The sequence below is a fragment of the Amyelois transitella genome, chromosome 17, assembly GCF_032362555.1.
Source record: "Amyelois transitella isolate CPQ chromosome 17, ilAmyTran1.1, whole genome shotgun sequence".
In the NCBI taxonomy this organism is placed as follows: domain Eukaryota; kingdom Metazoa; phylum Arthropoda; class Insecta; order Lepidoptera; family Pyralidae; genus Amyelois; species Amyelois transitella.
Genome location: NC_083520.1, coordinates 4,735,772 through 4,754,160, shown reverse-complemented (window position 1 = coordinate 4,754,160; position 18,389 = coordinate 4,735,772). Strand labels below are relative to the sequence as shown.

At 33.6% G+C, this 18,389-nt stretch overlaps 1 protein-coding gene across 4 annotated transcripts in view; it reads right to left on the bottom strand.

The window, feature by feature from the left end:
* Window positions 1–18,389, bottom strand: part of LOC106143348 (rap1 GTPase-activating protein 1) — a 241,744-nt gene that overhangs the window by 82,946 nt on the left and 140,409 nt on the right. For 3 of the 4 annotated variants that reach the window (XM_060948791.1, XM_060948789.1, XM_060948792.1), the window contains one exon: window positions 14,058–14,199. In XM_060948791.1, the coding sequence (XP_060804774.1) occupies window positions 14,058–14,199 (142 nt within the window). Of the gene's footprint in view, window positions 1–1,955; window positions 2,736–14,057; window positions 14,200–18,389 lie in introns of those variants that run through there. The other variant, XM_060948790.1, reaches the window with a different exon arrangement.

Here is an 18,389-nt window from a genome sequence, read left to right as displayed (position 1 = left end):
TCCCTATATCAGTTACTTGGTGTATCACCAATATCATTCATGAGTAAGACATGATATTCTCAAAAAAGCACATTCTCGAAATATAATAAATATTTCTACTTATAGCTAGGCATCAAATTCTCGTAAAATACATTTCATTGTATGAATTTAATAAAGATAAGTAATACAAAGACAGTTCATCTATTCCTTCCATATTTTCATAAATGCAAATGTCTGCGCTTTCAAAGTTTTCAAAGCGAAATTTTGTAAATTGTATTTAATCTACCTTAACTCATTAAGAATACTTTGTATCTTATGATTTCTTTCTTCAGATAACTAAACGATTAAATTATCTATATTATTTAAGAAAAAACGTGTTTAAAAAGTAAATATCGTGGTTTATCTATTTTAAATTTTATCTTAGCCGCAATAACGTCTATTGCTAGTCATAGGATTTTACCAAAGTTTCCCAAACCTTATTGGGAAAGATCTACATCGAACCCTAATAGAACCATATATGTAATGAACACAGTACATTCAACTTACCTACTATTAATTATTTTAAATTACTTCTTTCCAATACTTACGTCTAGTACTTATTAGTATTTTAAATGAGTAAGACAACAATGCAATTTATATGAATAGTTTTGTACCTACCTACGTACACCGTTATCGGTATAATGAGGTCGTTTATGAAACTAATTGTAATCGAAACCATGCAAACAAATATTAATTATTGTTCATTTGTTAGTTTGTTTCTTTATTGTAAAAAATAACATTACAACCGAAAGATACTGGATAAATAAAAGTAAAAAAGTAAAATGGCGGACTTATCTCTAGATAGATAACCAGAATTGGAAAGGATCATTTCCACGTAAGGGAAAGTAAATAGCAAAAAAAAAAAAACACCAAACCATACTATCATGTGAGCATCTTCAAGGCTCGCTAATTTTTAATAGACAGATTTTCAGTTTACAAAGAAATACCTACTCAACATACTAATCTTGATTTAAAATAAAATCAACCTGACTACTGAATAAGTACATAAATACCTACCCTGACGTGCACTATTACTTAGCACCAGGCTTGTGACCTCAATATCAATGTCAAATTAAGATGAATCTTTAAAATATAATGTAACTACAGCCAATATTGTCGTTCGTCGCATTAGGTTCATTACATTTTTTTTTTCTTTTTACTACCTAGCCAATTTCAAATCATGCAAAAAAACTTTCAATGTGTATCATCGTCACTTTGTGGTCTAACCTCAGAATATAAAATACAAAACCTACTTGATTTACTGGGAAAGAAATGTAGATCAATTACCCTTTAACAATTGATTTAATCCGAAGGATAAGTTTAATAATTAAACTACTAAGAAAATTCTAATAACCTTAACCCTCTACGAATAGCGTAAAGTTCTTCAACTTCACACTTTCCAAAATTATTAGCGCTTATTAACAAACAAATAAAGTTTAAAATCGCAAGTAAAATACTAAGTTCCGGACATGACCGCAAGATTTTCACTATTCGTCACCATTTACACAACAATGATTCACAGCTTCACGAGATCAAACAGGTTTGCATTAAACCATGTCGTAATTTTGATAAGATAGCTCTACAATATTAGTAAATAAACAATCAAATATATGGATACCTAGCGGTTCCTATTAATATTAGTATGTATGCATCAAGATTAAAGCACAGTTAAGTATTTTAATATGATAATCAATTAGTTACATTGAATGTGCCTTATAGACAGCTGAGTAAATCATATTGTTAACTTCATCAGTGACGTAGTTCAAGTGATCTTAGTCATAATCAACTTAGATACTTCATATAAACTGTATAAAAATACATAAAGTACTATAATCTCATATATTTAAAAAATGTTTAGATGTTTAGAGCGAGATAAAGAGAGAGAGAGTAAAGAGATATACATAAGGAGAAATTCGTTTGAAAAAAAGAAACCTTACCTCTTTTTGTTCTGTAGGTGTGCTTGTCCTCACCCCCGTCAAATCTTTCCACCTGAGCACTCCCATGACTGCGTGTCGAACCCACGACCCTCGCCTGCCTGTCCTACCGTTTGACAGTTCATCTACCACACCACATATAACAGAGTTCACTACCAGTTTCCCAGTTCCATCTTTATCACTCTTCAACGCCACTTCGCTGCTGATCGGCAAGGACCTTCTTTCCCTCATAAGCCCGGAAAAAACACGGAAAACGCCAAGAAAAATCTAACGCGCCCAAAAACGCATTCTCACATACGAGATATTAATCATTCTCTGTTCGGACTTCACACGAGATAAGTCTTCCGCTTAATCGTTTATTTCTATCACAGTTTTCGGGTCACACAACTGCTATTTCCCATGAGCGTTTCAAACTTTTTCAATTACTGCAACGACTGTAAATCGTCCAAACGATGTTTATTTTGAATGGCTTCTGTAAAGTCCAAATACGGAAGCAGTAGAAAAAAGTTTTAACTTTCACTTCGAAGAGCCGTATTCGCCGACAAGGATGTAGGTTACTTTTTTAATTCACTAAGTCAACCCGCTGTCTGCCGAGTTTTCACTATGCAAAATTATTCAATTGAAAACCTTACACACAAAACACACAGAAAATATGTACTTAATCCAACTTTTTGCAGTACAGCGTCGAAACTGAAATTCAATGTAACTTTTAATTTCTTTCAAACTGTCAAATTACGATCGAGCCACGATATTACGAATTTGAAAATACGCAGCGACCGCTCCGGATAGGGTTCTATTACCGAATGGAACGGCGCGTGCCACATGCTACGTGCAGACGGCTGCTTAAGAACTTCTATCTCTTTCTTCGGTACCGCAATCGCTATCAAGTTAGATAAGGACAAGTAGTTACATCAACCTTCAAACAGAAGCATTGGAGACAAGACAGGTGAATGTAAATGCTGGAGAAGACAAAAAAAAGTTTAAATCGTTTCTATTGCAATTTTTTGTTGTATCACTTAATGTAAAAAATATCTTATTAAGAGACACAAAAGGAATATATATGATAAAAAAGCAGTCCGTTAGAAATTTTTTAATTAGAAATCTGAAATTGAAATTTAAAAGTAAAAAAATATAAAATTATTATTTTTCAAGAGAACTTCAATAACAGAGGAAGAAATTCGATAACATCGAAGTAACGTAATAAACAATGATATGATCTAAGAAAATAAATGTGCGACCACAATTGTAATGGAAAAGAAAGAAAAGTTGCAAATGGAAGCCTGAGATTCATATCGAGCGTGTATTTTGCGTGGGAACATCCGTCTGCAGCAAAGCGCATCGAATGCACCCTCGATGAGGGAACAAAGATTCAACAGGTGCCGTGAGGGCAGCTGCTTCCGAAGCCTAATGTGAGAATAAGATGATAGGATGTGGGTTTGAAGAAAAAAACAACAGCGTTGAAACATAAGACTAGAAAAAAAAAATATTGGCGAATATGGGGTCAATTGTATTTGTAGTAGGTATAGCGATTTTATAAATCATCGTACGGAATTTGGTTAATAATTTTAAAGAAGTTCTTCATCATCTTTTAAATCCTTTCAAAAATATAATTTTTCAGTGAAAATGCAAATTATTTAAAAATTAAAATAGCCAAAATTACGAAAAAGCACAACATGGAAACGCTTTTACAAGACACACCAAAAAAGAGAAATTCCGAATGAACGATCCTATATTTAATGCTAGCATGTTCACGTGAAATGAGCTCAAAATAAATGGCTGATTTAAAATAATGAAGACTATTATGCAAATTTATATTTCGCGTATTTACATCTGTCAATTTGCTCGCTACAAAATGCTCTTGGCTAACCAGCCGCAAACCGAATTGCATTTCCATGTCACATTCGTTATGTTTTAAACCATATGGCCAGCCGCAAAACCGGCGATGTATCGAAAAACGAAAATTCTCATCATTGGAGTTTCAACCGTCAAATTAAAAAAGTGTCCGACCAACGGTTGATACATAAAGTTGGACCTGGAAAATCAATAACGTAGTTTCGCATTCGCTACAAAGGTATTCATTTTGCGGTTTATTTTATTTAATAAATCATGAATGGTAAAATGTTAATATAATATAATTGTTTATAAGAAAAAAATAATGTTCCACAAACATTTCTGAACAGTCTATGGCTGTCATATTATTATTTTGGCGAACACTGGGATTAATAAGGATTTAACCTCTAAAGCAAAAATTTGGTAACATTAGAAATCAAAAATAAGCCAGGACTTTAGGCCCGAAGCGTAGATGAAAGAAATAAAATAAAGATAATTTTAAAATTAGCAAGTAGTATCACTAAGGCCCTAACCTAATTACAGAACGAGTAGGTACATCATCACGTATAAAGTGAAGGCAACATAATTAGAATTAATAAACAAGAACTCGTCCTGAATAGCAATGAATTACACCCAGACCCTTAATTTGAAACATTTCTGACTCAAGTTTGCATGTTTTGAGTTGCACCCTTAGATATTACAATAATTATTAATAAAAAAAATATTCCAGAACAAAAAATACGCATCTAAAACATGAAGATAGACTACCTATGAATTGATCCATGTACATTTTTTAAACACAACATTGAAATTCTGTACAAAATCTGACTAAACCCAATCCATGGATTGTGTTCAAAGACCGACAGACGGGTCTTCCCCAAGGAGGATGTTGATGGGTTGATGATATTCAAGAAGTAAATGTCAAAAAACAATTGTTTTGTTGCAAGCCTCAAACCGAAGAGGAGAAAGAACGAACACTGACAAGATTAGATGGACATGATTAGGATTATTATAACATACCAATCCAAAAAAAACTTAAAGGCTTTGGAGCAGGCCAACACCATGATACAAGTATACATACATACATACATAAAATCACACCTCTTTCCCGCAGAGACTACCTCTTTCCACTTGCCACGATCTCTGCATACTTCCTTCGCCTCATCCACATTCATAACGATACGAGTATCTTTGTGTGATATGCAGTTGATGGTTGTTACATCCATTAACCATTAGGATACGATACAGAAGAGGGAATTATTGTAAAATTTAAATTTATTCAAAACTAAATGAATAAAGATTCCTTCGTAGACTAGAAGATGCCTAAATAACTAAAGTTGACTACACAGTTATCTAGACATACGAAATGAGATGCTCGTGTAACAGCGCGACTGATTGAGCTCTAGAAACATAACTAAGATCCGATTTGGAATTGTCAAAATCACGTAGAATAGTGATGTCATTGTTTGAAAAAGAAATGTTATTATTTATTATTTTTAATTTTCAAACTCAAACTCAAACTCAAACTCAAAATATTTATTGCATAACTGTGTAGACATATTAGATGGCATTACATTAACAGTATCAACAGTTTGCCCCTTCAGGCATGCAATATTTTTTAGTATTGAAAATACTAACATGTATAATGTATTAAATAATACAGACATAAAACTTTTTCTAAAAAAACCAATTACATAGAACATTGTTTATACATCTAAATTTTTATGTTTAATTTGTGCAATGGTCAAAATATTCAACCAAGTTATAAAAAACATTATTTAATAACCAAGCTTTTAATTTATTCTTGAATAAAAGAGTATTATATATACTTTTAATTTCTGTAGGTAAATAATAATTTCGCAAGTATTTTTAGAGATAAGTAGTTTGGATTGTACGGACAGTGAAAAATTATTTTAGTTTAAGACATGTTCATAACATTTGATTGGTATGTTTGATTGAAACTAAAAATATACACGTATAATATATGAACCTTATTTTTCTCATACTATGAATATGAATATCGATTTAAAAAAATTGTCAAGAAAAGATTTTATTCTAACTCTGTTCCTAATTAACTAATTAAGCCATACTTAACGTGGCCTTTCAGCCTTTCCGAGACTGATGGCTCTGTCTACCCCGCAAGGAATATTAACGTGACAATATATATGTATGATGTTTCAAATATTACATATACCGTCTTTATCCTTTATGGGATAGACAAAGTCACAAGAATTAAAACCATTTACGTGGCTTTGCTTTGAACAAATGCTGAAAGATGGAATTGAGATTCAGTGTTAGTGACTTGTAAGGCCATCAATGAGTGTTCTTCATTTGCGATGTTTCACAAAAATTGTTTCCTTTCATACATACATACATACATATAGTCACGTCTATATCACTTATGGGGTAGACAGAGCCAATAGTCCCGAAAAGACTGAATGGCCACATTCAGCTGCTCGGCTTAATGATGGTATTGAGATCCAAATAGTGACAGGTTGCTAGCCCATCGCCTAAAAAGAATCACAAGTATGTAAGCCTAACCCTTAGTCGCCTTTTACGACACCCATGGGAAAGAAATGGAGTGGTCCTATTCTTTTTTGTATTGGTGCCGGGAACCACACGGCACTTTTTTTCCTTTGAAAGTACATAAAATTCAGTAATATACTTTGTGACATCACTACCGTAGTCATTATGCATGTGATGCATTGCTTATGCAACCACATGTCTCATTTGGCGGTCTACCGAGCGCAACAGACTTAATGAATACGTGTCTTTAGATTAGAGATATGTACATACACAAATCACGTATGTATACCCAAAGGGGTAGACAGAAATAATGAATACAAAACTCAAAAGCCACGTTAAACTGGATGGTTTAATTATTTAGAGGAATGAAATGAGATACAGATAAAATGACAGGTTTCTAGGCGAACGCCTTAAAGAAGAAACGCGAGTTAGAGAAACGATAAGTTTTTTTAGATATACTCCATCTATTTTCCATGGATGTCGTAAAAGTCAACTAAGGGATAGGCTTATAAACTTGAGATTCTTCTTTAAGGCGATGGGCTAGCAATCTGTCACTATTTACATTTTAACTCTATCATTATAACAAACAGCTGAACTTGACCTATGTCTTTTCAAGAATGTTGGCTCTATCTACCCCGCAAGGGAGTCGTGATTATATGTAGATATACTTAACACTTCAAGAAATTAAATAAAGAGAAGCAATGGTTTACAATCTCTGCCTACCCCTCCGTGAAAGAGACGTAGTTACGTGATTTTATGTATATAATGTGCTATTATATATTAAGAGCTGCCATTTATCACAAATTTGCTATCGTGACGATCTGGACCGATGCGCCATTATAATTTGGCAATCGTTATGCTAATTTTCCATTGTAAACAAGTTCCTTCCATCGTTTCATTAGTAAATTTGTTTAGCATGAATTTCACACGCATTTCAGAAGTAATCTTGAAAGAAAGTACAATAAAGAACGATGTTCTGCAATTTTCAAAATACTCAACATTAAAGTAATAGGAACAATCAAAATAAATTTCAACTTATTACATTATTATTCTAAGACAAAATGTCGTTAAGCTTCATTTTAAATTTATTTGTAGCATTGAAAGTTACAGAATGTTTAAAAGGTCGGTTCAAAGTCCAATAAATTTACTGAAACTTATTTTCAAAGGCACTATTCATGCTTCCAAATATGCAATTTTCGTGCCAAACATAACTGCAGTATAAGGGTACGGGCCGCAGTAGCGTCCCATATCTCACTATTACTACAAAAGCGACCGATTTTGGCAGCAATATTCAAAGGCAAAGTATTTGTAATTGTGAATCGAAGCAAAAAAATTACGAGATTTATACGGTTTACCGAACGAACGAGAAACTGAAATATTATGTATTTGAATTTTAGTAAAAATATGGAAACGACTAAAGGAAAACAATATAAAATCAGTTATAGAGAAAACGTAGAGTGCAGAAAAAGAGAATGAATTGAGATTATGAGATGTATGAAAACATAAGGAAATAAAACATATATACATACATATATATAATCACGTCTATATCCCTGGCAGGGAAGACAGAGCCAACAGTCTTGAAAAGACTGATAGGACACGTTCAGCTGTTTGGCTGAATGATATAATTGAGATTCAAATAGTGGCAGGTCGCTAGCACATCGCTTAAAAGAAGAATACACTTAGTCGCCTTTTACGACACCCATGGATACCATAAAGAGTTGTCATATTATTTTTGTTATAGGTGCCGGGAACCACACGGCACTAGGAAATAAAACACATCATCAAAACTTGGCTGTTGTTCGTGAAGTCCCTAGCGTAAAGTTCCACTTTTGACTTTAATCATCTCAATATCCATGCATTAACTTGATTCGTATTTGGCACACGTTTACCAGAAACTAGGTTGGTAGTTGGTAGCATAACTTTTTATAATCTGATAAACCGTCGGTCGGTTGCCAAGAGAGAACAGATTATTCACTGACAGAATCTGGATTAAGTATCAGCATGTAAGTTGTAAAGGAAACTTTGTCGTAATGTATTATTATCATGAACTTGGTAGTGTATATTTGTGTCTGTCTGGATATTGTGATAAAAGATTTTTTTCCAGTATGTGTTAATGTTATTAAACTCTGTATTTTTTTTTCAATCTTTGTAACGAAGTTATGAATGTGGATGTGTGAACAAAGCGAAAAGGAGATATGCAGGCATCATAAGTACCTATTCAGGTTTTCTGTTCCGAAATTAATGTACAAAACGATTTTGAAGAACTTTCTATATTTTCAATGGGAAGCAGAGATAAGGATACATACATACATGAAATCTCGCTTTTTTCCAAGCAGAGACTGGATCTCTCCACTCGCAATGATCATACTTCTTTCGCTTCATCCAAATTCATAACTATTCGGGCTTCGGGTACTATAGACCTGACCTTTTGCTAGAACGTTTCTGATTTGATCAAGATAGGTTCGTTTAAGCCTTCCCAGTCCACAGAGTTAAGGATATTATTAAATTTTGTTTATTTTTAATTTTACGTAACCAAATGATGTTGAAACACAATTGACGTGTAATAAACTAATCGTTATTTTAATGATGGAATAGGTCCCTATTATTAAGACCAAAATAAATACAATTAAAAAATTTCTTAAGCCGTGAGATACTTTATAAATCAACAAATGATTAAGCAATTGTTTAGCAAACATTCGTTTGGAAAAATAAGTTATTGTGTTGTGATATCCCATTATTATCTAGCAAGATCATATTGTAATAACTTAAAAAACGACAGTGACAATTAAGATAAATACTTAGTAGATTGCAAAACAGAAATGAAAATAATAAGAATGAAGGCTACTTATGATGTAAAATTAAGATTAAAAAAATATTGATAAGTTTTAACAGTTTTAACAGATCTTGATCAAATTAAGAACGTCCTGGAAAAGGGTCATGTCAAAAGTACCCGAAACCGCCGAGCTTGCATGAAGAGAGTTATGAATGTGGATGAAGCGAAGAAAATATGCAGAGATCGTGGCAAGTGGAAACTGTCTCTGCCTACCCCTCCGGGAAAGAGGCGTGATTTTATGTATGTATGTATGTTTAACAGTTTTTAATTACATGATAGAAAATAATCTGCAAACGCAAAACAAATTGAATATAATATAAATATTATAAGTTTGGATGTTAAAGTTGGATGTAGAATATATTAATACAATTTGCCACTTAAATACGAAATGATTAATTGATAAAATGAAATAACATTTAATGGTTCCATTTCAAGCTTTTGAAAGCCACGATTTTGCCATTTGTGCCCGTTGACCTATCAGCGAAGGTTGGTGGACCGATCGCCACAAACCTTGATACAAAACAAATGCGTATTCAGAAAACAAATAGATACTTAATTAAATTCTTAACATGAATATTTAAACGTGAGTTAATAATGTCATATTTTAAATTTTAATGCTGATAAACTCAAAACTACACTCTACAATAAAAAATATTTCATCTATTTTGGAAGAATATAAAATTTATGTTCAGAATTTTTCGATAAATAAATAGATGTAGGTATTATGAAGCTTTTTTATGAAGGTTGAAGCACAAAATTATGGAAAATCTTCTCAAATATACAAGATAATAGGTACATAGGTGTTTAACTTAGTGATTAAGTACTTCATATAAAAAAAGAAACAACCTATATAAACAAAAAGAGTAAAATTCACTGCGATCCGATTGAAACAGAATACTCTCGATAAGCTGTGAACGATCCTAATGGCTATTTATGGTCGGCATTCTACAATACGTTCACTCTGTGATATATTGGGAACAGCAATCGAGAATAGATGGTAGAAAAAACAAAAGAAAAAGTGAGCAATAACGAGAAAATATGAAACATTGAATTGAATAAATGATCAAAAATTTGTTAAAAGTCCCATATGATAAAGAATGGAGGATTATACATAAAAATACGAAAAAAAGATAAAAGGTACACAGGCTAATAACATATAATTTCTAAATATAACTTTTTCCTTCCTGAGTAGTTAACTGACTGACTGACAGGCACTGAAGCAGCCCAAACCGCAGAGTGAGATTTGAAATTTAGCACGTTGGTTCCCTTTATTCCACGTTCGTAGCTGAGCTTTCGTAACCAGATACGGCAAGGAATATTTTTCTTATTTGATAACCATGCAGTTACGAAATTAAAATTTACTAGTCGTTTTTATAATCATTTTTTTCCTTTTGTTGTGTGGTACTAAGAAAAAATTTTTATTATACATATTAACGGTATTTTTCTTTTCACACAGGCAAAGGCTCGAGCGTACTCCAATGGTTTATAGGTTGGAGAAAACTTAAATGTTAAATTTAAAACCACATCCTAAAGAAGCCGTAAAATATAGTCGATTCCGTTGACAGGAACCATGTGACATTCGAAGCCGATAAGACGTAAATCAACCTATTTTCTATACCACCACTTAATGGTGTTACTTTCTCATCAATTTGATTCTATGTCAATTACGTGTAAGTTATTTTCACCGTGCTTTTTCAAACATACAAGCACGTCTTTATAGCATACGAAATAGATCTCAAGGGTAGACAGAGCCTAAAGTATAAAAAAAAACTGAAATGCCACGTTCACCTATATGGTTTAATGATGGAGAGACAGAGATTCAAATAGTGACTGGGTGCTAACCCATCGTCCTAAAGAAGAATCCCAAGTTTATTAGTTCTTTCCTTAATTGACCTTACAATATGCATGGGAAGAGAAGCAGCTGGCATACACTTTGTTTACTACCTACCAGACCAGCATAGACTTTTTTTAATATGAATGATTTTAGATAATAATACGAATACTCATTCCAATTATATGGTAATTCTGATGTTCACTCATCTTGCAATGTCGCGTCATTAAATTTATATCGGCGGGGCAGTATGACATCAGTGATTTAGGTTGCTCGGTCAGAGGTTCAATTCCCCTAATGAATTGTGATTGTGTGTCTAGTGTGCGGACTTAATTGATTAAATGTAGTATATCGTTGCTCAAATTAGAATTGTGAGGTTAAATATACATATATTATTAAATGCTTACCAAAATAATATTGTAACAAATTTACATTGAAAGTGAATATACATATTGTATTTTGTACAATAAATGCCCTTAATAATCGTATTTTATTCCTGAAGGTAGGAAGAAGGTATCCCGTAGGTACTACTGGGAACCACAATGAGTATAAATATACAGCGACGAAAATAATAAAGACCCAACCTTGTTTAACAATTCAAAAGCCGCTTTTAGACTGGTTCAAGCATTCTGGGTTCAAGTAAATATGTTCGGCATTCTCGGAAGTACCAAGGATAGAGTTAATTCTGTGGTTAATGCACACTTCCGCCCCATCACTGTCTTGGTTATAATAGAAACTGTTTCCATTAGGGAAGATATGGTAGGAAATGACACGATAAATAAGATGCATGTACTTACTAAAGAGCTTTTTACGTTACATGTTTATGACAAAAATTTGAGTAAGGTGAGGACTTTACTTTTAGGCTAGTAATACAAAACAAAAATAAAAATATGCACAATTGATATCATTAATTTAAAAAAACCGTGTGTGCATTTATGTCTTAACATCCAGAACATATATTTTGTTCAAATTTATTGTGTCGATTTACTTTATAATTGTCTAATACATTACATAATATGTTCATCGTTCTTATAATCTTTAAATCTTTTGTTGTATGCTTTGATATATAAATTAATTTGTTATGATAAATTTGAAAATAACTTCTCAAAATACTTATAACAACTGTAAAATCATATAAAATTCGTATAACGCCTTAAGCTAATTTACTGTAAAACTTATTGGAATGCCGGTTTATTTTTTGGCTTACTTAATGCTCACGATCCCTATTCATCTTGAAATTGGCTGGAACTCTTTTCCCTAACTAGGCATTCTTACGTAAACGTACTCGACCTCTTTAGTAAATGAAGTGTGCGTATTTCGATCAATCTGGGAAAAGACGAATGATATGACGACGGACGCAATAAATTCTTCTTACAAATAGCATTTTAGTAACTCATGAGTAGCTTCAATCATTCCATATATCTGTAGTACCTTCCATGCTGGTCTTATAGCTATCTACCTACTCAGGCCCCGGTGATAGCTTTAACTATGAGATATTTTTTTGTTTCTAGATATTCCGCTGATTTTCATATCACGATAAGCATGAACGATTTTAATTTGTTTTGCCCCAAATATCAGCCAGACCAACCTATTATAACAGTACAAAATATAATCAAATATTTAAAAAATGTTACCGTAATGTAATACTTATAATAATAACATTTTCTTGTTACGATTTTGACTAGCTTTTACTCTATCTTCAGAGCGATCAAAGTATCTGAAACCTTTGATGTGTAGGAGCTTATTGATTCTGACACTTTGAAGATAAATAATCTTTATAACTAATTTTAAAACTATATGTAACGTTAAACAATGCCACCGAAAAAAGTCAAAGCAATATACTTTTAAATTATCGGCATTACAATCTGCTGTGTAATTAAAACAAAATATGCAACATGGCCGCCTATCCGACTCATAAATATGCAATAGATGTTAATCTCCGGAGAAAATGTTAAGATTGTTTTTAATAATACCGAATAAACTGAAACGGGAATTATATTGTTTGTTAACATCTGGATGGATCATGGATTTCTCAATTTATATTTTTACGATCAATTTCAACGAAATCTCATAAAGTAACATTTGGGGAATAAAACAGTAAGTGCTTAAGCAGTATTTACTACACAACCTTAAAAAAATAAGACGATGGGAATTAATACATACAAAGTCACAAAATAAAATAAAAACAAAATTCATGAATAAGTAAAATCACCGATAGCAACGTATCAAGCGTACTCGTATCAAGACACTATAAAAAGTAAAATAAAAACATCATCATGGTAGTTGTGCAGAGAGGGGGTCGATCATAGTACTTACTACAAAAGTCCTTATATGATAGAGATGTAATTATAGAAAAAAATTTGCTACACGGAGCCTTCAGCGCAAAACCCTTAGACCTTTCTTTGAAACAGCCTAACCGTGACTTTTGAAGGAGCGTGAGGAGACAATAGCCCAGTGGTTCCTCGGACATGCTCTGGTGACCACCCTCGGTGGTTTCCGCCAATTATTACCAAGCTAACGAACTATGTGACCGCTGACCCGAAGAATCTCAGTTTTGACCGTGTTTTAGAATTGTTGACCCATTAGCGGTCACTGTTGCAGAAACTTCTACGCCTGAAATGCGAACTTGGCGGGTTGCAAAACAAAACGCGTATTCCGTCGACTCCCTCCTTATCCTCAACATTAATCGGTCTGGTGGTGAATTATAACTTAGCAACTGATAGATCTTTGACCGAGGCTTCATTGAATTTATGTTGGTTCATATTATCATAATTTTACCAATAAACCTGTCTAAAACAGCAGTGTACCTTTACGTTTTGACTCTTAAGTTCACTTGGCTTTTAAGAAATAAACTTTTTATTTAATTTTTTTACCGCCATCTAGAATGGAATAGACAAACTAAAACCACTCCCACCAAAGCGCTCTGTTGCCGCATTTGTTTTGTTACGTTCAAATTATGAACGATAGATGGCGTTGTACACAATTCTTCAAAAATACAATTACAATTCCCGGAATGAATTATTTGTTACTAACGAAATGTAATGCAAAAATAAAAAGTAACTTAATAATCAAATATACAAACCTGTGAAAAATATGGCGGCAGTACTGCCCTCTGGTCATCTAGCCGTGAACATTGCACTCGCTCGAGCAACTCGAACAACTCGTGCTGGGCGCGAGCGCCCCCTGTCGTCGTTGAGCTCCACGGGGTCGACACGTGCTGCCGCCTGTTGACAAAATAACGAACTTATTAGTAAGTTGTTGATAAGCGAATATTCCGATAGATGGCAGACAATACAACGTTTTTTAGGCTCAAAAGTCGGACCTTATGTTGACGGGACATCTCATGGTGGTAAATAAAGGTGTAAAATACCAGTCAGATCACATTCTCTGATTTGGTCTGTGAACAGCACCCCTTTCCACCTGGGTATCATGGTAAAATTAGGAGGGTTGACAGATAAAATACTACTCTGTCAAGAAAGTAGCAGGAAAAGATCAATAATACACAAACTGTTTGTTATTCATCCAAATTTATTTTATCACCTTCAAAATATGCTCCTTTAGAAACGATACACTTACGCCAACGAATAATCGAATCATCAAAACATTTTTTAAACGCTGTTTCCGGAATTGAGGTCAGTTCTCGCCGCGAATTCTCTGTTAATGTCTTCTACCGATTGAAAACGGGTGCCACGAAGTGGTAATTTGAGTTTAGGAAAAAGAAAAAAGGCGGCTGGAGCCATATCTGGTTAATATGGTGGTTGCTCGATGGTATTTGTTGAGTGTTTGGTTAAAAATTCGTTCACAATGATGGCCTTGTGCGAAGGTGCATTATCATGGTGCAAAATCCAAGAATTTTCTTTCCACAAATCTGGCCTTTTTCGTCGGATTTGCTCTCTTAAACGCCGCATAATACTCAAATAATATTCCTTATTTACCGTTTGACCTTCCGGCAAGAATTCCGAGTGCACAACACCGCAATAGTCAGAGAAAACAGTCAACATGACTTTGACTTTTGAACGACTTTGGCGTGGTTTTTTCGGTTTCGGTTCAGTTGGAAGGCGCCACTCCGAAGCTTGTTGACTAGTTTGCATGTCAAACTCGTAAACCCACGTCTCGTCACCAGTAACAATGCGTTTCATGAATGTTGGGTCGGAATTGACTCGTTCTAACATGTCCTCAGCGACTCTCATGCGATTGAGTTTTTGAAAAAAATTCAGGTCTTTTGGGACTAGCCGAGCGGCAACATGTTTCATACCCAAATTATTAGTTAAAATGGTACGGATCGACTCGTGAGATACAGAAAGTTCGGTGGCTATCTCTCTCAAAGTTGAATGAGGATTTTCAGTCACTATTTCCTTCACTTTTGCGATGTTAACTTCAGTTGCAGACGTTGATGGCCTACCAGAGCGAGGCAAATCTTCCATCACATCTCGACCGCTTTTGAACGCTTTGTACCACTCATAAGCACGAGTTTTTGATAAAGTCGATTCACCGTAAGCCTTCTGTAACATTTTCAGTGACTCCGAACACGATATTCCATTGGCAATGCAAAATTTAAGACAAACTCTTTGTTCGATGTTTTTATCCATTATGAAATAAGCAATACACACTAGATATGATATAACTAAAAATAGCACTGTATTTAATGTAAACAACAGATGCAACTCAAACTCCGCGCCAAAATGGAAAACAGTTGTGCTAATCTAACAACAACAAAAAAAACAAAAATTTGAATTTGGAACCATAAATAAATAATCCATTCCCGATACTTTTCTGACTGAATGTATATCATTTAGATACATAAATGCAAGGCTTTTCTAAATCAAAACTCCGATAAATATCGTAGTTTTCTAAATTTCTTTTCAAGGCAACTGGCTTTGCAACGTAATATAAGAATATAAGATGTGATACGAGTTGGCTTGAAATTTATGTAAATGATCGCATAAAATCTTTGGCCTATTTAGGTAGGTATTCATACTAAATATGGCATCAATCTACAACTTTTTTCATACGAAGCTTACATGTGTATAGGAAAAAAGGATTGTAAAAGCAAGATTTACTGACAATAGGGCTCGTTAAGGAGTTCAAGTTAGCGTACTTTTATGTTGTTCCTCGGCTTCCTAATAAAGTTCAGTACATTTTCTAGAAAGAGAAAATATTTTCTATTGAGGTTTATTAAAGATCAGAGAGTAACAGCTCACCATAAAAGAATTTACCCATTTAGGTACATATCACGTACATATCTCGGTTCTATCATTAAGCCAAATAGCTGAACGTGGCCATTCAGTCTTTTCAAGACTGTTGGCTCTGTCTACCCCGCAAGGGATATAGACGTGATCATATGTATGTATGTATGTATGTAGGTACATATAACATGACAAATGTGCCGTGTGGTTCCCGGCACTCCATCTCTTTCCCATGGATGTCGTAAAAGCCGACTAAGGGATAAGCTTACAAACTTGGGATTCTTTTTTAGGCGATGGATTAGCAGCCTGACAATATTTGAATGTCAATTCTATCACTAAGCTATTTGGCTTCGTGGCCATTCAGTCTTTTCAAGACTGTTGGCTCTGTCTACCCTGCAAGGGATAAAGACGTGACCATATATGTATGTAACACGACACGACACAAACTATCATCAATGAATTTTTATTTATTTTACTATGCCTCTGATTCTGACTGTTTGATGACAACCCAGGTAGGTATGGTAGGTGCCGAAATTACTGGGAAGGAAACTGACACATAGCAGTGTAGAACTATCGATATTCATCTCGATAATTATCTACAATATCGATCCGATACTATTGCAACTAACTATGAATAGTCCATTCATAGTTAGTTGCAATAGTATCGATACTTTTTGCTTTTACTCAACTATCGTTAGCCTATCGATAGTGGACTATCGGCAACACTACTGACACATAATCCCAAAAATTCCTAAGGGAAAACGAATCTTTAAATTTAATTTGAAATTAAAGCACACTCATTTATGTGAATGCACATAAATGAGTGAATGAAGTGTGAAGTGAGTGAAAGAATGCACACACTTATGTGCATTCTTTCACTCACTTCACACTCACTCAAAGCTGTCAAATATACCTTTCGTCGCGAAAAACCTACGAACCATATTCTGAAACGAACTGATACGAAGTCGCCGATTCCAACACGACTAAAATTGTCGAACCAGTTTTCTTTCACAATCACATTAATGAAATACTATTGTAATTTATGATTAACGATGACGTAGTTAGAACTATTTTTGTCATGAACTACAAAGCTGCATTAAAAATAAAGTTAATAGATACTTGTGTTACCGCCATTTAACACAGCACGAGACCAAAATTAATATTCATATCTTCAATGGCACGTAATAAACGATGACAGTGAAACTTAAAACCGGTTATTGAAAAATATCGCACTACTTACACTACTTATTTACGGGTATAAACAAAAGTAACATCAATAATAAAAATGACCCCATCTGCTAGGGATAAAAATATGGAGAGGACAGATGAATGTTTAACTTTACACAAATCTTTGTTTAGACGAATAATATTGATGAATAGCGAAAGAAGGAATAATGCATTATCTGGGTAACCATTACTGGATATGGATTAGGTGTCCTTGAATTTCGGAGGGCATGGGCGGATCCTATCATTATGATATGTCAATAAATAAATCCATAACACTCTAAATAATATGACATACGTGTCTTTTTGATTTGAAGGTTAAAAAAAATTCATAGGAAATCTGAATTACTGTTATATAATATTGACGATTCATAATAATCATCGTTTTAAATCGACGTACCCCTTTTGAAATCAGAATTATAAATTTATATTATATTTTATATATTCGGATGACCAGCAGCAAGTTTTAAAATCATTAGCTTAAAAAATAAATATTTAATAGCCAATTACAGGTCTTCACTAATAAAAACAGTATAAAAATTGACAAGAGATAATAATACATCTAAACGCACAATCATTTAATGCCTTTTGTGCGGTATAGAAAATAAAAAAGAAGTAATTTTTCTGTAAAAATTTATAGTAATGTGTTTTGTGCCCTTTCTATTCAAATTTTATTTTGTACAATCCGCGGTGCTAGGTAATGGTGCAGTCGAGTCTTGATTTATTGCTCAATTAACTGACCATTCATGACTCCCCGCACAATAAAGGCTTACGCACACTGCATGTGGAGGATTTTTTTTTGTTTTTGACCTGGTGAGACCAATTTATTTATACAAACGATGGAAGGATGACAAGCATATAGGTAGCAATTAAAAAAAAACTCTCAGTAAATAATTGTAGGTAAAGAGGTAATTATATAAGACTAATAGTTACTTAACTATATTATTTTCTTATGAAAGATTTTTTGGCAATATCTTTCAAGTACAGATTGTCTGTCAGTTACT